Source organism: Cavia porcellus, unplaced genomic scaffold (genome assembly GCF_034190915.1).
Source record: "Cavia porcellus strain 051 isolate PalLab524CR breed Dunkin Hartley unplaced genomic scaffold, mCavPor4.1 scaffold_9, whole genome shotgun sequence".
Classification (NCBI taxonomy): Eukaryota; Metazoa; Chordata; class Mammalia; order Rodentia; family Caviidae; genus Cavia; species Cavia porcellus.
Genome location: NW_026947492.1, coordinates 7,607,097 through 7,629,595, shown reverse-complemented (window position 1 = coordinate 7,629,595; position 22,499 = coordinate 7,607,097). Strand labels below are relative to the sequence as shown.

The window sequence follows — 22,499 nt, the reverse complement described above, 5'->3', positions numbered from 1 at the left end:
AACTGTTTAAAACAATACTCCGTGTGGCAACCTGGAGGACAGCAGGAGTAACTATTCTATTTGGGGACTAAGTGGGTTTCAGAAAAGACTGATTAAGACAGATAAAGGTCACTTCATCCTTGTAAAGGGAACAATCCAAGAGGAAGAGATAACAATCAGATAGATATGCGCCAAATACCAATTCACCTAGCTATATGAAACAAATACTAACAGACCCAGAAAATCAAATAAGCACTAATTAGTTGTAATGGGTGATCTCAGCACTCCACTATCACAAATGCATCAACTGCACTAAAAAATCAACAATGAAGCATCACAACTGAACTAAACTTTTGAGCAACTGTACTTACTAGATGTCTAGAATGTTCCACTGCACAACATCAGAATACACATTTTTCTCAGTGGCACATGGGACATTGTCCAAAATAGACCACATACTAACTCGTAGAACATGTTTAATAAAATGATCCCATTCATACTATCAGAATACCATGCAGTGAAACTGGAAATGAATGGCAAAGGTAACCACAAGAACTTGTTAAACACATGGAAATTAATAACACTGCTGAACAGCCAGTGGGTCACAGATGAAATTAAAGGTAAATCACACAGTTTCTATAATGAAATGCCAATACAACATGCTGAAACTTATGGGACACAATGAGAGCAGTACTACCAGTGAAAGTTATACCAGTGAATTCCTATATCACGAAACAAAGTGAGCTCAAATAAACAACTTAATGTTGAACCTCATACTTTTAAAAGAAGAAGAGTAAGTCAAGCACAAAGTTTGTATGAGAGAATATTAAAGAGATCAAAGCAGAAATTAATGCTTTAGGGACTTTGGAAACAATAGGAAAAATGAGTAAATGGAACAGTTGATTCTTTGAAAGATTAAATAAAATTGATAAACCCTTAGCAAACCTTAGACAAAAAGGAAAAGACAGATTCAGCCTTGTGCAATTAGAAATGAAAAGGGTAAATTACCACAGAAATCCAGAAAATCATCAATACCTACTGTAGGAAGCTGTGTTCTAATAAGACAAACACACACACACACACACACACACACACACAGAGAGAGAGAGAGAGAGAGAGAGAGAGGAAGAAGAAATGAACAGATTCCTAAATACATGTGAACTACCAAAGCTGAAATCAAGAAGTTATAAGAATTCTGAGTAACCCAGTATCAGTCATGAAACTGAAGATATAATTAAAAATCTACCCGCAGAGAAAAACCCAGGCCCTGATGGATTCACTACTCAAGTCTACAAGAAATTTCGAGAAGACATGATGTTGTTACTTCTCAAACTCTTTAATGAAATTGAAATATAAGCAATACTCCCAAACTCATTTCTGGAAGCAGGCATTACCCTGATACAAAGGACGATCCATCCAAAAAAGAGATCTACTGGCCAATCTCCCTAATAATCATAGATGCAAAATTCCTCAACAAGATACTGGCAAACAAAATGCAGCAAATCATCAAGAAAATTATACACTGTGACCAAGTAGCGTTCATCCCAGGGATGGTTCAGCATACACAAATCAATAAGTGTTGTAGTACACCATATTAACAGACAAGTACAAAAACCATATGATCATCTAGTAGATGCAGAAAAAGCATTTGACAAGATCAAGTATCTGTTTATGATTTTTAGGAAACCTACAAAAGTACCCTATCCATTTATGATATGATTATCTCAATAGATGCAGAAAAAGACTTGACAAAGTCCATTACCCATTTATGATAGAGAATAAAACCTTCCAATCAAAAAATTAGAATAGAAAGTCTTTGTCTCAATCTGATGAAAGCCATCTATGTCAAGCGAACAGCCAATGTCATGATAAATGGACAAAAAAACTTTAAAGTTTTTACTCTGAAATCAGGTCACAAGGATGACCACTATCACCACTCTTATTCAGTATAGTTCTGGTAATATTTGCCCAAACAATTAGGCAAGAGAGAAGAAGAAATAGGAAAGGAAGAAATTAAATTATTATTAGCAATGACATGATACTCTACATAAAAGACTCCAAAAACTCTTCCAAAAGACTTAAAATTTAATAACCAGAATCAGTAGTGTAGCTGGATACATAGTGAACAACTGAAAATCTGTACCTGCAAACAAATAACAAACTCATAGAGAGAAATCAGGAGAACCTTCCACAATAGCATCCAAAAAGTAAAATATCTGAGAATCAATCTAATGAAGGAAGTAAAAGACTTTTACTTTGAAGACTACAGTACTCTGAAAAATGAAATTGAAGAGGATCTCAGAACTTGAAAAGCTACCCATTGTTCTTGGGTGGGAAGAACCAATATAGTGAAAATATCCATACTCCCAAAGTTGTCACGCAGACTTAATTCAATCCCAATCAAGATACCAACAGCAGACCACATAGAATTAAAGAACACAATCCTAAAGTACATTTGGAGTGAACCAAAAGAGACCTGGAATAGCAAAAGCAATTCTGGACAACAAAAGCAAGGCAGAGGGCCTGAAACTCCCTGATTTGAAATTATACTACAAAGCTACTCTGACAAAAACAGTATGGTACTGGCAAAAAGCAGACCTGAGGACTAGTGGAGCAGATTATAAAATGCAAAAATAACTCTATAAACACACTTAGCCACCTTATTTTTGACAAAGGAACCAAACATAGTCACTGGAGGAAAGCCTGATTAATGAATGGTGCTGGAAAAACTGGCTTTCCACATGCCAAAACTAGACCCATGGCTTTCACTATGCACTAAAGTCAAAATGGATCAGAGATCTAAATATTAAAACAGAAGCACTAAATTTGCTAAAAGATAAAATAGGTACATCTCTTGAAGACACTGATGTAGGCAGACTTCATGGAAAAACCCCCACAGTATCACAGAAAGTATCACAAAGAATCAGCATCTTGCATCCCTTCTTATTAAAAAGAAAACTTACACAACAAAAGGAACCGCCAGTAGAGTGAAGAGACAACCCATGGTGAGGGAAACAATTTTTTCCAGCTGTTCTCAGACAAAGGAAAAATATCGAGAATAAAGAACTAAAAACATCAGATGCCCCAAATTTAAAGAACCAATCCAAAAGCGGGCATACAAACTCAGTGAGTACTTCTCAGCTGAAGTGGAGATGGCGAACAAATATATTTTTAAGATGTTTAACATCACTGGTCATATAAGATGCAAATTAAAACAGTGCTAAGAGTCCATTTCCAGAAAAATGGCTACTATCAAGAAATCAACCAAAAACAAAGGGTGTCAGTGTGGGACAAAAGGAACCTTCTCCACCGCTGGTGGAAGTGTAGACTGATGTAGACACTCGGTGTAGTGATTCCATAGAGAACCGAGACTAGAGGTGCCGTTTCACCCAGCTATTCCCCTTCTTGGTCTCCTTAATTCCAGAAAGAATTAGAAGTGTCATACCACAGCGATACATGCACATTGGTGTTTATAGTGGCACGGTTTGTAATAACCAAATGTCGGAAACAACCTAAATGCACATCAACTAACGAACAGATCAAAAAGCTGTGCTGCTTTTGTGCAGTGAAGCACTGCTCTGCCACAGAGGACAAGACTGAACGATTTCTAGCTAAATGGATGTACTTTGACACTGTACTCATAAGTGAAATTAATTGGACACATGTAAATATCACTTGATTTCTCTGTTGTGAGAAACCAAACATGTAAACAACAAAATGTATAATAGATATTGGGAAGTGGGAAAGATGTTCAGCTGAGAAGGGGAACAATGAAGGGAGAGGAAGAAGGAAAGAAAGAACAAGAAAAAAGAATAGTAAGGAGTGGAGGATGTGTTGAAGGGAGGGAGGGGAAGGGGAAAAAAGGACCAAGATATACCAGGTACAGGTACAAATTCCCTGTGATGCATGTTATCGTTATGTATGTCCAAAATGTACCAGTAAAGTAAGTTTTGAAGTCTTCAAAGACCTGCTCTGTTAGTGTTGGTCTCTTAAGAGGAGACTGTATTTTTTTCATTTACATGGGACATGAAATTCGGGTTACAGAATCTTGAATTTTATCTTCTGAGAAGATCATACAGTGTGTACAAGGTCAGGCGGGCATGAAATAAATTGTAATCTGCCAGCAAGCCATTCTAACCTCTTTTAAGAGTTTCCTCTTATATTTTTCCCTTTATAGAGAAAGTAAAGTGCATTTAAAGAAAGTCTCATCAAATCAGAATGTCTTAATAATATTTTTTTTATTGGTTGCTGTGTAATGTGACCTACAGCCTCCTGGTATTTAACCCTCTGTACAACTTTGTCTAGGGGACAAATTTTGTCTGCCATAGTGGTCTTGCTAAGTGTTTTTTATAGGGTTTTTTAAAAATTGCAGTGTATTATGAAAACCTCAGAACCCTTGACCTAATTGATTGGCTGTTGGTGATGCCATCTCTGTAACTATAATGTTCCTTAAGTGCACAGACCTAACTATTTTTCTTATTTTTATATAGCAGTTCCATTTTATAATGACATTAAGATATTCTGAGCAATAGATTTCTGGACAGTTATTGCACTTTGGTAGAACATATCATCTGGCTTTTAGCCTTGTGCTTTACAACACCAACCAAGGCGTAAAATGATCCTGCAGAAAATGTACTAACTAGGCTTTACCTCATTACTTAAAAATAAATCTTAGAGTCTGGTCTTGTTTCAGAAAAGATTTGGTGGGTTATAATGTTTGACTTATGAACATAATTAAAATATAAGAGATGAGTTCTGGGCTATTCAATCAGCCATTTGAGCTGTTGGACATTTTGACATCATTGTAGGACAGGATTTTCTTCCTTGCAAAATTTAACACACTTGTTAGGTGTGATGGCACATGCCTGTAATCCCAGCACTCCAGAGGCTGGGGCAAGATGATCACCATGAGTTCGAGGCCAGCCTGGGCTACGTAGTGAGTTCAAGACCAATTAGAATTGCAGCAAAAAAAAAAAAAAAAAAAAAAAAAAAGAGAGAGAAGGAAAAAAATTTTAACATACCCAAATTCTAAAGTTATTGGTGGAATCCCAGGGCTTCTATTCCTGTTGAGAATACTAACAGCCCTATTTTTAAGTTTCTATCACCCAGGGACATGTCTTGGCATATAAACTTGCATTCAACTCAGAGTATACAAAGATAATTCAGCTGCCCATAGCTATATGATATGCCCATAAATACTGCATATGTCATCGGGGGGACATTTTTCTGTTTAATACTGTAAGAAAGTTTCATGTTTGGTTTTTCAGCTATTAAGTTAACTGTGGCAACTACATCTATAAGTACTTCTTCAGAAATCTAAAAAGTAAATTGATAAATTCAGTTATCAAAACTGACAGTGTATTTTCTGTGGCTTAGCATGTGATTGTTTTGTATAAATTCCAGGTATAGCAAGTGTTTAGCTGTTTTTCCTGATTTGTGTAAGTAATTGACAACTGATAAACAGCTCATTAGGAACATAAAAAAGCAGTTAACAAAAACAGACTCAGTGGTAATGAAGAGGCAGGGTAGATTAGATTTTCAACACTTCCTTTATTAGTGGAAGTTGGGCATGTAAACTTAGTTCACTGTACTGAAAAACATACTGTTTCTGTTTGCTTATAAATTGCACAAAGGGGAAAAAATAAAACTGATGGAAACTTTCCACACAGGCCAGCAAGCATTCTGCTTCTCCTTAATTAATGAGCCTAAGTCAGCAGTGCGTGAAAAATGTAGCCCTTTTGTGGATCACAGATTAACCTGTAAGCAAACGTTACATTTTAGCTCAAATTTTGAGCTCTAAATTTACCCTTGGTGAGAATGGTTCACAAGTAAAAATGACAGCAGTTCCAGTCACGGTGGAGTGCTGCTTCGTATCTAAGTATGAACTCTTGGATGGCAGGTCTTTTGTTATCTATGTGTTTAGCGTCATGACCTTCCCCCATTGATTTTTCTGTATCTTTTTAAAAATAGAGTTCATCAACTAACTGTGGTTGGAGGAGGGGCTTACACAACCAACAGTGGGCACACATATGCCACTTTGATAATATTTAGCTAAACATTGTGGGCTGTAGTTCTAAAAATAGGTACCCAAGAGCTCTTGCTTCAGCCCTGCGTCCAGCACTCGCTCAGGGGCACCGTGTTTATGTTTATGAGCGTTTCCACCTTCTTTAATGACCGCCTTCCCAACGCAGTTCTTGGTATTTGGAAACCTCTTGCCGTTTTGTCCTTAAACATTTTCTTTGCCAACAAGACCTAGAAGAGAACTGTGTCAGCCATGTTGCAAGGGTCAGCTGGAGCGTTGGGGCTTGTTAACTCGATGTTCTCTGGCAACTGACGTAGCTTCTCTGAAAGTACCACCAATTCACAGTGTACAGTGCAACCACAGGCATACAAGGGGACTCTCTGAAAACATTCTGACCATGTGCTTTTCAGAAACACGAGGGAAGGATTTGTGCTAGGACCAGGACTGTAAAGGTGCACCTGGACTCCGCTGTGCCTGGACAGGAATTCCTTGTGCAGCCTGTGTGGCTGTGAACAGGGTGAGGTCGTCGGAGCCCAGCCATATTTCTGTCTTCCCCCTTATTCCATAGGATGAATGCTAATGAGCCAAGCACGGCTTGTAAAAGGCAAAGAGGCTGCTGTTTAGGTGGCATGATTGTCTGAGAAAGTAAAACCATGGTAATTGTTTTGACCTTTCAGCAAACTGATGTCTTGCCCTCTCACACTTAGTACTCTTGGGTATGTTTCCAAAAATACACATTTAAAGAGCCATAGAATTAAATGAGAAAACTGATTGAGGAATTAGTGGCTTGTTGGTTCAACACAGAAAAAAAAAAAACCAATGTCATTTACATTTTATTTGTATAAGTATTTGAATGTCTATCCATGTGGATTCTAACTTTTGATTCTGACTTGCCATTGGAAAATGCAGTTTTGCATCAGAAATCCATCCCAGTATCCCTTCCTCGGGGCTGTCCCTGGTGTGTCTCTGTATGTATGACCTTGAGGTAGTTGTTTCATCCTGCAGGTACCAGAGTGCACATCAAATAGGCTCTGGGTAAATGTCCCTTTCCCTTCCTCTTTTCTATTTATACTGAGATATCCCAGCTTCACTGGGAGCCACCCGAACCTCCAAGTTCCTTTCTTCACAAAGCCGTGTGAGTGTAGTTCATCCCGCCCCTCTGCCTTTTCCATTCGAAAACAAGAGGATAAAAGAGGCAGACTCATTAATATGCAGTGTCACAACATATTGTCACATAGTAATATATGATATATTATAAAATGTATCAATTCTGAGCACCACAAATATCTGTGGCTTCACCTCAGCATGAAGGCAAATGAGTTTCCTTTAGCTTGAGTGAGTTTAGAGATAAACTTCAATGTAACAAAATGTATTTCACAGGAAATGTTTGATGTGGCACAGTTGGCTTATGAATCTCTTATCTATTTGTGGTTCACTCCTTAGAGTTATTAGTCAATTTAATTTGAGCAAATGCCAGGATTACTAACTAATTAGAAGGCTGCTCCTGAACGCATGAGAAGGGGAGGAGACTGCTGGTGCTGTGGGGCTGGCAGCAGCAAGTGTGATTTCTTGCCTGATGATATCATTTGCTAAACATTGTGCTTTGTGTTGTTGCACACAGATAAGCCTCAAGTGCATATTCAGATGACTTACCCTCTGCAAGGCCTGACGCGTGAAGGGGACTCGCTTGAGTTAACATGCGAAGCCATCGGGAAGCCCCAGTAAGTCCTGCAGGCCAAAGTTGGCAGACGGTCATGAGCAGTAAATGTCACCACACAAAGACGTGCATTCGCAACTCAGTGTCACCTGCTTCTGCTATAAAGGATAAAAGTTGTTTTGGAGAATAAACAATATTTAATTGGGTGGGGAGAAATACCTATGATTCTTAATGGTCAGGATTGGAAGAAAAATACCAGTTTAGATTGAGATCTCAGCTAATTCGATTTTATCACCACCAACATGATTGTCAGGATGATTTTTCCTCACCCAAAATATAATTCTAATGTATTTTTTGTGTGCTCAGAATCTAATGAAATATCGCTACCTCCTGTGTCAGTGTCAAAGTTGCTGGAAAGCTAGCTGTTCGACTGGAAGAAAGCTGCTATGTTTAGGAATAGCTCTTGGCAGACAGGTTTGCCCCATCTTTAATTTTGTATCTTCTTCCCTCAAAAGTGTCACATGTGACTGTGAGAAATATTTCTCTATTAAGTACAGATTGAGGAACTTTCCTGAAAGAGGATATATATGGCGCTGCACAAGAGAAGAAGGACTAAGATTCATTTTATTGAAAGTTACGAAAAGTACTTTTTCCTCCTACAAAATGATCTAAAGTGAATTAGGGGAACTATGTATATCACTGCTAAGTGTGGGGTTTCTTTTTAAAGCCGTGTTAAATATTTTTCCTTTTACTTTTGAGATCTAAGGATCTTTGTCTAAGTAACTATTATTTTGTTTTGGTTTTTTGTTGTGTTTTTTTTTTTTTTTTTTTTCGTTTTCTTAACTCTTATAGGGAAAAACTATCCTTGGTATCCAAGAACATGTTGATGTTAGGAGGAAGGACTCAAACTTACAGTGATACCCAACAAAAAGCCAGCATTGAGCTCCCTCTGCTGTCCCTGTGGCACGATTTTTTTTTTTAAACTGAGAGTTTTGCTTATTTGAACCTTCAAGTGACAAAACTCCCTGAAAATCGTTCTTCCGTGATAGCTAAGAGCTGAGCTGCGTTCTGCGAAGGGAAGGTGGCAGTGGTCAGATCTTTCCTTCCCACTTCAGCTCTCCTTGTTTTTATGCTTAACCCTCCATGGACTGGAATAGCCTTCCCTCCGTGTAACCATTGGCACTCCTAAAGGTGACCGTCAGGAGGCGAGAGGGGGGCTTTGCTAGAGCACTGTTTTTTATTGTCTAGCATTGCAAGAAGAAACAGATCGTGTGTGTGTGTGTGTCTGTCTGTCTGTCTGTCTGTGTGTCTGTGTGTGTGTGTGTGTGTGTGTGTGTGTGTGTGTGTGTGTGTAAACCAAACTGTACTCTAGTTACCAGCTTACCTTGCCTCCAAAACAGTGCAATGGGGCTAGGGCTTTAGCTCAGCGGCATAAGCGCCTACCTTGCAAGTGCGTGGTCGTGAGTTCAATCCCTGGTACCAAAACAGTCCAATGAAGGGAAAAAAGATTTTCAAAGGCCTCTTGGCCCGAACAATACCTATATTCAGTCACATTAACCACATTTACACTATGTGGCTTGCTAACCTGTATTCTGTCTCAGTAATTTTTTCTCCTGAAGAAGGTTCTATGTTCAATTGAATGTCGCAAGGACAGTAAATTACACGTTTCCTTCAGGACATTTATGCCAGAGAGGGCATTCGTTTGTTGCTCTCAAATGGGAATGGGTATATGGTTGTGTGAGCAAGCACGCATTACTCAGCCACTGTCCCTTCTAGCATATTGCCTATTTATTTTCTCAAGAAATTACATATAATAAAAGTGGTAATTTAACTTGCCATTAAATGTTGTGAATATTCTCAGCACTAACCCCACTGATTGTTTCAGCTGTCAAGCAGCAGGACATTAGGTCTGATTGCCAGGCAGACCCATTTGCCATCGCCTACGAAGAGGACATATGCAGTACTAATTTTTAAATAATTTACTGGGTTGAGATGACAAACCCGTGTGTAATTAAAGAAAAATTGTAACTTCACATCCCATTTGAAAACTGGAATGCCACTTGACAGGGCTGAGTATCTGCTCCTCTTTAAGCGTGGGTCCCTCGTCACGTCACTGCTCTTAGAGGTGGTGGTCAGGAGCTGGGGAGCAAGAGTAAACACTTCTGTACTCAAATCCTTTTGTCCTCTCTTTAAATGAAAGTTTGGGCCTCAGGGCACGGCTCAATGGTACATACTTGCCCCATACGCACAAAGTTCTGGGTTCTGTCTCACACATATAAGGGATAAAAATTTTCAGACACACTCTTAGATTTTATAGAAGGTTGGGGGAGATACCCTAAAGGGCAGAAGTTTTCAGATTCTACAAATTTGAAAGATACCTGATAGGAGTGCATTTTGGGCTAAGGAATGTCTTTCAAATTTGCTTTTTTCTAATGGATACAACTGTGGTATTTTAAATCACTAAGGTAAACTTGTCTCTGATGGGCAGGTAGGACATAAGGGGTCTATGTAGAAATGTACTCTGCAGTAATTAACCCGAGAGCCCTGGACAGCTTCAGATATACTTAAAGGAAAAGGTATAGCAATGTGTGGGCCTAACAGAGCCAAGAATAAGAGGCAGTTACTGGCCAAGGGGACAGTTGGGCAGATGGACAGTTGGGCCAGGGTATCAGAGTGCATTGTGGGTGAGGAGAGGCAGGTTAGGGGAGTGGTTAAGGGAGAGAAAGTAATTGAATCTTTCTTGCATTACACGTAGTTTCTCAAATAGCAGAGGCTGTTCAGTCTTGGTGTGTTACTAATTCTTAGATCATTGCATGTATCACTAGCCAAGAACTTGATTTTACTTTTCTAATTAATGGCATGATTAACAATAGCTAAGTTCTGTCCTGCTTAAATTGCTGTGAAGCCTACAGCAGGGCATAAACGTAGGGCCCCATTGGCTTATTTGCTGACTTGTTGAAGATGAATTGGAAATAATAAGAATCCTCTTGCTTGTGGTTGGTGGAGGTTTTCCGACACCTGATCATGGTGTTTTGTGTGTGTTTTTTTTTTTTAAGTTGTATTTTGGACAGATCTTTGGAGATACCATGTTTGTAATTCTGTGGATTTAAGGTATCTCTGTAATTCTATGGATTTAAGGTATCTCCCGTAGGTCCTCTTAACTGTGTCACCCTGTGTTGAGTCATTGAGTGTGTGGGTGAGAAGCTTGACGCAGGTACCCGAATGACAAATAATGACGTGCTGGGTGTTCTCCCCTTGCCTCCACAGGCCCGTGATGGTGACTTGGGTGAGAGTGGACGATGAAATGCCTCAACATGCTGTACTGTCTGGGCCCAACCTCTTCATCAATAACCTAAACAAAACAGATAACGGCACGTACCGCTGTGAGGCTTCAAACACAGTGGGGAAAGCTCATTCGGATTACATGCTGTATGTGTACGGTACGTGAGCAGCTGAAACCCTCTTCTACTGACTGCTTCGCAGGTAGCTGCTACTTGGGATTTGCTCCCAAGGCTTTTGGTTAAGTTGAAAATCAAAAGCCAGTTGGTTTCCTTGAAGAACTTAAAGAAGCCTGGCCCGAGGTGGACCCCAGTGTCTCCACCCAGGTCACCAGCGACTGTTCTTCTCTCCCTCTAATCGTGGGGATTTCCCACTACATCAGTCTCTGGTCATGCTGAGCAGGAAAGCTGTGTCCTCAGGCATCAGCCATGGAGATTATGTTAGAAGTAATGACTGCAAAATTCAACCTTACCAATTAGCGGCTTTCAGCTCAGAAAGTTTATTCCCAGTGGTATTTTCCTGTGATGCCTGGGCTGGCCTCGCTCCTGCTTTGATGAGCAGAACTATCCTATTTTCAGCATGAAGCTATTAAATTCCAGAAGACATTGCAAGCCAGTAAATATATACTCGGAGCAAATACAAGGTCTTTAGTAGCTACCTAGACTACCTGGAGCTTCTGCTTTAGATGCAAATGCCTTTCTAAAAAATGTGTCTCATTTTTCTTAATCAGCATTTTTTTACAGGGTCATTAAAATATATCATCATGCACTTTATTCTATCTTCAATATTTACTGAGCATCTACTATGTAAAAGGCATTGCCGTTAATATCTTACAGTTGACTTGGTACATGGTGAATAATTCCTACTTCATTGAGAAGTGTGCCCCCACTATAATCTTATGATATAAAAGTGAATCTCTTTCATCCAATTGAAGTCTGTTAGTTTTATACCAAGGAAAATAATCATGAACCAACTTGACATAGTATTAGTAAACCAGAAGAATCAAAATTTCAGTGCCGTCAGTACATGAATGTGGGGGTGAGGGGCATTTGTTTCTTCATGTTAGCTGTGTAAATAATCCAAGTGTAAGTGTACGTGAGTATATGCGTAGGCACACAAATTGTACATGGTGATACCTGAACACCTGGACACTTTCCCTTATGAAGAAAAAGGGGAGTGTCAGTTTTCTTAAATAAAAGCGTGCTTTACAGCAAGTCTACTTAGATGTTAAAATAAACTTTTTAATCTGTATTTAAGAGAGCCCCCTTCCCACCAACATAGTACAAAATTAAAAGGGCCTATTTTTGTAGACTTGTGGAGCATGTTCTTTGCACACTACCCCTTACTGCACACTACCCCTTATTGTTGGTGCTCCACACAAAGCAGCGTTAATCCTCCCCAGAAGTTAAGGAAATCCGTGTGCAAGGCCCAGCTCTTCCGTGTGGATGAGAAGGGTGTGTGGCATGCCTGCTTTTCAGCTGACATCAGGCCGAACCGTCAATTATGCTCAGATTATTCAGCAGGGGTGGAAGATAAATTCCTCTCTTTGCTTTTGCATGTGACCCCTTCACCTGAGGGTCTGGGCCTCACAGGAGTCTCCTACATTGCTTTTGACCAGCGTGGCAGACCCTGAGCTCAGGTCTTTATTATAAACTCCAGATTTTAAAGAGAAGTAACAAATTTCCACCAGTCTTTTATATGCTTCATGATTCAGAAATGTAAGTTAGCTGAAAAAACTGTTTTGATTTATTGTACCTACTGTTCCTACATCTCAAGACGACATCTTTTGAGAGTTTAGTGGACAGACAGATGGTAGCTTACAGCTACTCTGGTACTCACTGCATTCCGTGCTGTCAGGACAGTTTTACGTACACGATTCCATCAAATCTTAACATGAGCTAAGCATTATCATCTCATTTTACAGATGACAAAATGAGGTTTAGGAACATCATACAAAGCTGCCAGATATATTCTGGAACCATAATACAGTACCAGCACTCCCACATCCACAACAAAGTTAGTGTTTCTTTCCAAATCGTCTTCTTTGCCCTGCCTTCCAGTATAACGTTACCTTACAACATAAGATCTTTTTTGTCTTTTTAATTAACCCTCTGGGCCACAGTGCATTATATGAAAGCCCAGAAACACAGGAAACCACCTGTATTACAAACACTAACAAATATATGTCTCCTTGGCACAAGATGGGCCACCCTATCTGTGTCTGGGGATTTGATAGATCTCCGATACACTGCCATATTTCTCAGTGTTTGCTAGTAGCAGGACTTGGAATGGCAGGTGAGAATACCAAACCTGCATTATTGCTGTCCTATTAATGAAATATTGTAGCAATTTGAGAATATAGCGGCTAGCTTTTCTTTTTTTCCAAAGTGGATGTATTATAATACGATAGCAGTTTGTAAGTAATTAGTGAACTAAAAGTTCTTGTACTTCTAGAATATCTAATTCTCTGGAAGTAACTTCTATAAAGGATCCAGGTTAGTGCCTGAGCCCCAGAGATTTTATTAGCTAGATAGTGGTCTTGTTTTGCTCCTTTCAATCTAAGTATGGAGTTGTTACCTAGTATTGGCACTGAAATCATTTAGACTTCTTGAGCTACATATGGACATGTGCCCCAGTAGTGATGAAGATAATTAAAAGTACGCGGTTTTCACATCATGGGAGGCCCTGGTGCCCCTCTCTGAAATCCGTGCCCTAGGTATTCTTATCCACTGCTGGCTTCACATTCATATTTTCAGTTCACGTGTAGATCAACTTTGTTGTAGTGTAGACAGCACACGTTTAGTTCCAGCACTTTGAGAAGTAGGTACAGAAATAGCACTGTGGCATATCAAGAAAAGTCTATGAAATATACATGTGCTTTTTAATGGAAATACTATAATTGAAGCAAAACAGAAAAACCACATTAACTGCCCTCATGCTGAGCAAAGACACCCCTCCGAACATAGTTCATTTTGCAGGGGCAGAGTGAGGTGCCTCAGGTCAGGACACTTGTCTGGTCTCTGCACCAGCACCTGCAGCAGGTGTAACATGTCCAGATGAGTTGCCGGGACACCAACGCTTCTCCTCCTGTGGCCTCCAATAAAGGGTGCTGGGAGGAAGACAGCACACTGCCTGAATGGCAGGGTCCCTGTTCTTTTTTTTTAAGGTCATTCTGAATTACTAATTTAATCATTTCTACTCCTTGGGAGATAATGAGTTTTTTGTTTTTTGTTTTTTTAATGCAGTCTTCTTGGGACTCATGTGAGGCTGCGTTAAACAACAGTGCGATTCGCCTGTGTCTCCAACCTCAAGGAGCAAATCCCCCGCTATAAAACAGAACTGTTTGCTACTGATCCTTGTCTGTCAAATTTGTACAAGTATGTTTGTGTGAGAGAAGCCATTTTTGAGGAAAATTAAAACCTGGATTATTGATTGGTGGCAGGAATCATCGTATGCAGACCTTGTAACCAGGCACCAAACAGGGGTTTCATAAACTTTTAGGAAGTTGTACAAAGCCCAGTAAAGGTACAATATATAATTAAAGTTTTGATGTATTAATTAGACAATCCGAGAGCTCACTTGAAGATAAAAGGACACCAGATGTGTCAGGGAGAAAAAGTTGATGTGCTTTAGATAAAATTTAAAATCAAAAGCCTTCCAATCGCCTTATGCTCTATGATAGCAGAATGATTGCTTAGTTCAAAGTCTCGCTGACAACTTAACACATTCAGTTTGATCATTTGGGCTTAGAATTTTTTTCTCTTTCATATTTGCCCTTCCCTCAGCCCAAAATAATTTTTGAGATGATAGAAGAATATACAGTCTATCAAATACCAGACAGAGGGTTCCCTGTCGGGTTCCTGGCTTTGAGGGTCAGACCTCATTTATATTTAGCTCTCTTGTTTACAAGATAGAAAATGTTCTTTCATTTTATCACTGTCATCCACTTAGGTCAAGCTTTTAACAGGAGCAAAGGCAACTTATTAATATTTATAAGTTGTAAAATTTATTGACTTTCAAAAAATAAAATCTCAGTAAAATCTCGTATGCCTGGAACTTGATATTTAGTGGTGACATTCTCTCTTCTTTGTGTTTATTATGAGTATAGGAGTAGTTTTCCTCCCTGCTGGGAGGTATTGATGGTAAATAATGAACTTAGCAGTTGCAGAGAGCAAGTGTACAGGGGTCCACTCATCCTTGGCCGACACAGTCCTTTAAATGGAGAGTGCTTTCTTCTCTTTCCTCCCATCTGTGAAAGTACAAATGAAATGACAGCCATTGTACCCTCTTAGCACGGAGGTGACTCGGCCTCACCTTTGAAACCCGATGGGGAAGGAGAATGTCATGGGCTTAGAGCTTTCCTCCGTCTCTGTTTCCCTCCTCCTGCGCATCCCTAACTTACTTCATGAATGAGAAGCCTCTTTTTCTTCTCTTCTTAGCTCTTCCACCTAAGACTTTGGGATATAATTACGAGACCTAAATCTTTGACGGGAAAGACCTTTTGGTGTTAAAGGGGAAAGCCATCAGACAAACATCTCAATGTCTTCATGCTTTTGTTTTATCATTACTGATCATTGTTGTGTTCAGCATTGTGGGTTTGATTTTCCTTTTTTTTTTTATCCAGATCCCCCCACAACTATCCCTCCTCCCACAACAACCACCACCACCACCACCACCACCACCACCACCACCACCATCCTTACCATCATCACAGGTATGGTACCTTCATTACCATTAAAATTGTCCTGAATGTATATTGTCTCTCTGATATGTAGAAGAAGCAAGATCCTTTGAAATCCTTGGAATTAACTCTTCCTTTGTTTTGAAATTCCTAAGACATTATAAACTGCATTGAGTTGAATCTTGAGGACCTCAGAAACTCTTGTATAACATCCAATCATTTAACAGTAGAAATTCTTTTAAGCATCACTATTCAAAGCAAAACCCTAGGAAATGGCAACCTGGCTACTAGACAATCCGCCGATAGCTTCTGCTTAGTCACAGTTGACAAAATGGTAAGTATAGTGGCGTTGGTCATGGCTTTGTCTTAATTTCATCTTAATCGACATGAAGAAAATCCACACGTCTAACTTTCACATGTCTACTTGGGCCACGCCCCTGAGTGCACCGCCAGCCATCCTGCTTGTGAGAGCACCTGCTAACAGGGTTGCTGCCTGTTACTGTGCCCTTGGCAGTCGTAGGAGATCACAGGGAGTCACTGTCTTTTTTCATGCCGGGCACTAGGTACCCATCCCTGCTGTTAGGTGCATGTGGAGGTGGAGGAGGCAGCTGCACTCATTACAACTCTGTGACTGTCTGAAACTCTTATTCAAAATGAGTCTCACTATGTCTCGTTTTTGACATTTCCCAAGGAGGGTAACATGCCCTCCTCCTTCTGGTGCCCAGTGGGCCTCAGTGCTGGTGTTTGTCTAGAAGTTGTAGGCTTCTTCTGCCTACCATGGTAGGGCAGCTTGTGACTGCATCATTGCCTCCATGACATGCAGGGTTCCCCAGCTGCTGTTTATAGGAACCCACCCCAGCAACATGTAGGGGAGGGGAAGATCTCTTACAAAAGTAACTTACCCACTTCCAGATGGTATCTAGGCGGACCACAGAGACCCTCCAGCCCGCATGTCTCGTGCTGCATCATCACGGGACTTCTTTGTACACACCAGCTGTCTCACACATCACTCTGCATACTCAGCTACTCTTTAGTCCCCAGGGCGTGGCAGTCTGGGGTCACACTGACTTTTCTGGGGACGTTTTCTATCCAAGAGTCAAGAGAGACAGAGTTGACACAATGCAAAGTGTTCAGTGAAAGAAAAGCATCCATCGGTGGATGAAACGTAACAAACTGTCTAAATTGAGGCCTTTTTTTTTACTTTTCAAACTATTACAGTAGAAAAAAAGAATTCCTAGATAAGCCACTCTTGAAGATTTTTCTAAATATTGATTACAAAACTATGAAGAGTCTACACTGAATTTTAAAACTTCTGAAAATCCATCAATTGGGTTTTTGTGTGTGTCTCACTCTAAACTGAGCTCCATCTAGAGAATTTGCTTCCTAATTCTTGTCTTTGTGTGTGTCTCTGCTTTAGTTCTTTGTTAGCTCTTTCTGCTTAAGTAAACTGAGTTTGTTGGCACAATGAATGGAATTTCTCAAATGTTCTCTGTCATACCAGAGGTGCTTCTTCTTAACCGGGGCTTCCACAGCCACTGTGCTGTCAGCTGTGTGCAGTAAGGACTCAGTCTTCGCTGTTATGATTCCTTATCTCTCACCTAGTGAGGACACTGCGTGTGCTCTCTCATGACCAGGTTGAGGTGTAGTTTCCTATTAATGTCTATGTCAATCATATCTCCTAATTCTCCCCAGCCCTGCATATGTCAGCCCTTGAAACAGACCAGTAGTATGTCTGTCTTTGCAGTCTGTCTGTGTGACCCGTCATGCTGGACAGTTTCATCCAGGCGTTCAGGTTTACAATTTTTAAGGCAGTCAAGAGCTTGTCCACTCTGAGTATAAACACATTTCTTTACTGTAGAACACTTTCCATTTGTGGCTGCCCTTCTTACTAACATAGGCTTCTGTTTTTAAGACCTTTAATGTTCCCTGAAGTTCTCCCCTCTTCCAATCAATCTCACAAGTCAGCAGAGTCGCTTCAGCTCACAGCTCCTAATCCTTCACTCCAGAAGCAAGCTAATCTTGGGTCCTCTAGCGTCTACAACTCACTGTTATCACAGTGAGTTCCAACTGCAGGGACTTCATTTGAGAGGAAATTTTGAAAATTAAACACTGCTTTATTTCTGTCCACATCAAAGGTACCTTTAATAGCAACTTGTCTGTGCCTGTCTCTCTGCAGCTGGCCTCTCAGCTCAAGGTAATGTAAGATGATCTCATAGATGCACTTTAGCCTCTTGATGTTAGCAGTTGAATTCTCTCTGCACATCAAATGTGTTTGTGGTAATGAACGCCCAGATTCTCACCAGCACACCCAAGAATAGTAAAACTAAAATTGCTACTAAAACATCGTGGAACCATTGCCTTAATGGATGTGATCTTCCAGGCTTCCTGTATCTTAACAAGCAGTCTTATATATATTTGTCTTGCCCAGAAAGTACACTTGTAGAGTTTAACATTTGCTCCTTTCTACAAACAGACTAACAGTTATGGAGCTGAATGATTATGTGTCCTGTTTTAAAGGTCCACACTACACCCTTGATTTAGATTGGTTCCTAAAAAGTCTTCCAGACTGAATCCTGAAAAATGAATAACTAAATTAATTTCCACTCCTCTCTTGCACAGTTTGGTACATTACAGCCAATATTAGCCTTAAAAACTTGGACAGCCGAATCTAGTGATAGTAACATAAAGCCAGAGCCTTAAAAAATACATAAATATAGCCCACAGTCATCTGTTTCTTTTCTCACAGTCAAATGCAATAACTGAAACCTATTCCCCAGGTCAGAGTTTCACTATGAGAAAAATGTATAAATGCAATAGAAAAATATTTTTAAACTCAAAAGGTCATAGTTGATTTCTCTGAAAGTAAGTGTTCCAATGTTATCTTTCATCTTCTGTAACCAGTATAATCGAATTGTTCCCCTTATTAGGAAGGCAGACTGTCGTTCTGTTCCAAGTCATCTGACTCCCTCAAAACATGTTACAGCTTCATCCTGGGCACCATCAAAAGGGAGAAATTATAAACCCCATCCAACTCTACTTTGCACACCCAAAACCATAGATGTCAGGGGTGGGAGGATCAGAGTACACTCTGCCTCCTGTCGCCCTACTTTGAGCAGGTCTGTAGGCCTGTGTGTCTAAGGGAAGCCCTACCAAGGGAGAAATTTTTGCAGCATGTAGAGTACTGAAAGAAATATTCGGTGGCAATCTGCCATATGAGCATAGTTGCAGCTTTACAACTAGGAAGCCATTAACCTCATTAGAATCTCTTTACAAATAAAAAATAATTTGAGCAGTAGAATTGGATCAGGAGCCATTCAGAGCTTCATTGTGATTCACCGTGAGATTCCTTAAGCGTCTCTCTTGTCTTCCATATCTAGTGATGTTCTGACCATAGGTTTCTGTACCACTGTTGGATTTGGAAGCTCCCATTTTTGCTTTTTGTAATTGTGTCAGTTTGTCTATGTAGTTTATGAAGATATTCTCTGTAAAATGGGAGCGCAAACTGCATGATTTAAACTGTTTTGTTTGGAACTTTATTCCTACTTAATTGACTATTAGATGTACGTAAAATTACCTGGTTTTGAGCTTGGTGATAGCTTTAGCCTGTGTCTCTCTGTCTCTGTCTATTTCTGTCTCTGTGTCTCTCTGTCATTTGAGTCAAGTTTTCTTTTCATGATCATCTTAGGAAAAACATTTTGTGTTTCGCATCTTTGTTTATTTGGATATTGTTTTGTTTCTGTCTGGGTGCATCTTGAGTTAGATGCTTGATAAGAAATTCCATAGGAAGGACTCAGGAGCCAGTAGTAAACACACTTAGCACCTTAAAAATAAAATTCTGGCCAGGAGGAGTTCAACCCGAAGGTCATACTGTACATGTGACTGCCATAAATTAAAAAATTAAAACCACCTTAGCATATGAAATGAATAGCTATAGGGCCAGATTCTGAAATACATTACACAAATCCTTTTGCAAGAATGAAGTAGGTCATTTCTAAATGAGGTTTTCGCTTTTTAAAAATACATATTCAATTAAATATTTTGTATTTCCTAGAAAAGAAAATAGCAAGGCATTTCTTATTGGTGTCAAAGTACTCAAAAACCAATATACCTTGGAGAAAATGATTCTTACCCCGGGCTTTGTTATTATTTTGGCTTTCACGGCCTGATAGCATAAGCTTTTTTCATGTTAATGTGCATTAAATCATACAAATACAGAAGTTGGCTATTGGTAGTTGTAGAATATGCCAAGTGGGGAAACTCAACTCAGTTTTGCAGTTCTTGGGTACAAAGGAAAGAAGTGTGCCCATGGTTGTTATGAACCTGTGGCACGACCTCCTAAATTACAGAAACCTTTGTTCCACAGAGAGCTGTGTCTTCACCAGAATCCTAGCTTGATGGTTGCTACTCTGTGCTATGGTTATTTGCATGGTACAAAGAATATAAGTTGGTCTCCTTTTAGGCATGCATTGGGCAAATATTGAGCACCCAAAATAAGTGCAGACCACACACTCCTGGGTCCCTTACTATACAATTAATAGAGAGTATACACCTCAGAACACAACAGGAAACACTGCAGTTGGGGAAATCCAGTGGAGTTTGGTCTTTGCCACCAAAGAATGGGTATAATGCGGATAAAAGAGGATGGCAGTTTGAAAATTAAGCATGAAGACCCAACATTACCTCAAGCATCTATCTTCAGTATGTTTATATTTTGTGTGTATTTGTGTTTCAGGCATAGACTGAGCCTCTGTTGCTAAGAAATGTACATCTTTCATTCTAGAATGTCTATTAGTTGGCTTTTTTCTAAAGTTGGCATCTACTCTCTTTATAACTGTTTTTCACTCATTACGTATTGAATACTTAACTGTTTGCATGGTGACAAAAATATTACTACAGCACTAGTAAACACTCACAAGCCATCTTTTTTTTACATGGTGACTTTGTATGTTAGTTTTTAACCCCAGGAAGTGCATTCCCATTTTTTTCATACAGTCCTATCTATATTTTTATTTTGCTGATGATGGTAAACGTGCTACAAATAGCCATGTTAGCCAGCCAGTTTTTCATTTATATTGATTTAGGGAGGAATGAAATAAATTAGAATTCTATGTGTGTTAAGAGTCATCATATTCCATATTTTTGTGCAATATTTTTCTTCCTTTTCTTCTCTCTTTTTGTGATACTAGGATTGAACTCAGGCTCTTTCACAGAGCTAGATCCCCAGCCCTTTTTTTAAATTTTGAGATCAGGTCTCACAAAGTTACTCAAGCTGGTCTCAAACTTGTGATTCCCCCGCCTCAGTCTGTGGGATTTCTAGTATTACGGGTGTTCTTCACCATGCCTGGCATCCACATTTTTTTTTAAATACAGTGAGATGTGGTTTTTTCTCCCTCTAGTCCTATCCAAGTTTTTAAATCATATACTCCATATTGATATGTGACATGCTTTCTTGCTAACAGTCCATCAACATCGCAGATTTTAAAATATCATAAATTTAGGTTTCTCGAGATTGTACAGTGAGCCAAGTGGTAGGACATAAAGGACTTGACAGGACAGGCAGGGCCTCTGGCATCTACTGCACGATGGACATCAGCTGGGCTTACAGAGCCTCTCTCTCCTCACTGGCATACCCACCTTTCCAGCACCCTCTTCCTCTTCCTCCCTAGGCCCATGACTTCCCTCTTCCAGGCCCACCCAGCATTCATACGCACCAAGACAGAGGAATTGTTTTTCTTGTTAAGTGAAATCACTATACAGATTCCTATTATTTCGCAAAACATCTGGTTTGCAAATGAAAAGATCTCAGGGGCACAGCGGCAGAGAATGAGCAATTCTGAGGAAGCTTTTAACAAAACTTGAAATTGCTTAACAAAAAATGAAAAAAATCTGCTCCCCTTCCTGCTGTTCCATGGCACACGATTTCTTCACTCAAAAGGGAGATGACATTAAACACTAAGACAGCTTTAGTACAGCCCCCTGTTTGGCCTTTGAGCTTCAGTTCTGTCCTGTCTACTTCCCCTATCCCTAAGAAACGAGAGTTTAATTAATGCAAAACATAGATGACAAGAAAAATAGCCAGGAAACCAGAAGAAACCAAATTTTGATGGTTAATTTGCCAATACTTAGTTTGCTTTCAGTACATTTCAAGTATGTTAAAAGAAAGAAAGGCACCTATATTTAATATATATTGGCCAGTTCAGTACAACTATGAAATGAAATTATCCGGGGAATTCCTTGCCTGCTCTAGTGTCTAGATTTAATGTTCCTCCATAACACAGATTGAAGGGGAATTCAATTAAGAAAACCCATTGGCTCCTTATTGACTTTAGTTAAGAAAATAAACTGGAAGAAAATATATTAAAATATGTCTGCACTGCTTAGTATGCGTTCATTTAAGCTTATGGCAATCAGAATGAGAGAATTTAAATTCTTAAACAATTAAGCTTTGCTTCTGAGTAGATTGGATTCTCTGGGTTATTCCACTGCATCTTTTAAACGTAAACCCTGTTCTCACACACCCCAAAATGGGGCCTTGTAGTGAAGCTGTTTATTGTAAAGCAGGAGCACCCCAGATCAATGGGGAAAAAAAAGTATTTAAGGTAGCGAATTTAATTTTGTTCTAGAATTTTCATTTTCATTTATGGCTCCTGTTGTGTTTGAGACCACGGACTAATTTATGGATTAGCTTTAAACCCCCAGTCTGTCACACTCAATGAACAATTCTAAGTTGGAGAGAATCCATATGAAAGGATTAGAATGTGCCACAGTGGGTCTTACACATGACTGTTTCAGCTGCGTATTGCCCAGCTGCCTCTCCTGCAGTAATTTAGTTTTCATTTTTTGCTAGTTGGTTAAATAGCCAATGTCTCTGATCTCATGCA

At 39.6% G+C, this 22,499-nt stretch overlaps 1 protein-coding gene across 11 annotated transcripts in view; it reads left to right on the top strand.

Moving 5' to 3' along the window:
* The window catches only part of Cadm1 (cell adhesion molecule 1), a 327,909-nt gene that overhangs the window by 269,137 nt on the left and 36,273 nt on the right, over nt 1-22,499 (top strand). For 7 of the 11 annotated variants that reach the window (XM_063255805.1, XM_063255804.1, XM_063255803.1 and 4 more), the window contains 3 exons: nt 7,623-7,722; nt 10,926-11,098; nt 15,562-15,651. In XM_063255805.1, coding sequence (XP_063111875.1) covers nt 7,623-7,722; nt 10,926-11,098; nt 15,562-15,651 — 363 coding nt within the window. The remainder of the gene's footprint in view (nt 1-7,622; nt 7,723-10,925; nt 11,099-15,561; nt 15,652-22,499) is intronic. The other 4 variants (XM_063255806.1, XM_063255812.1, XM_063255811.1 and 1 more) reach the window with 1 other exon arrangement.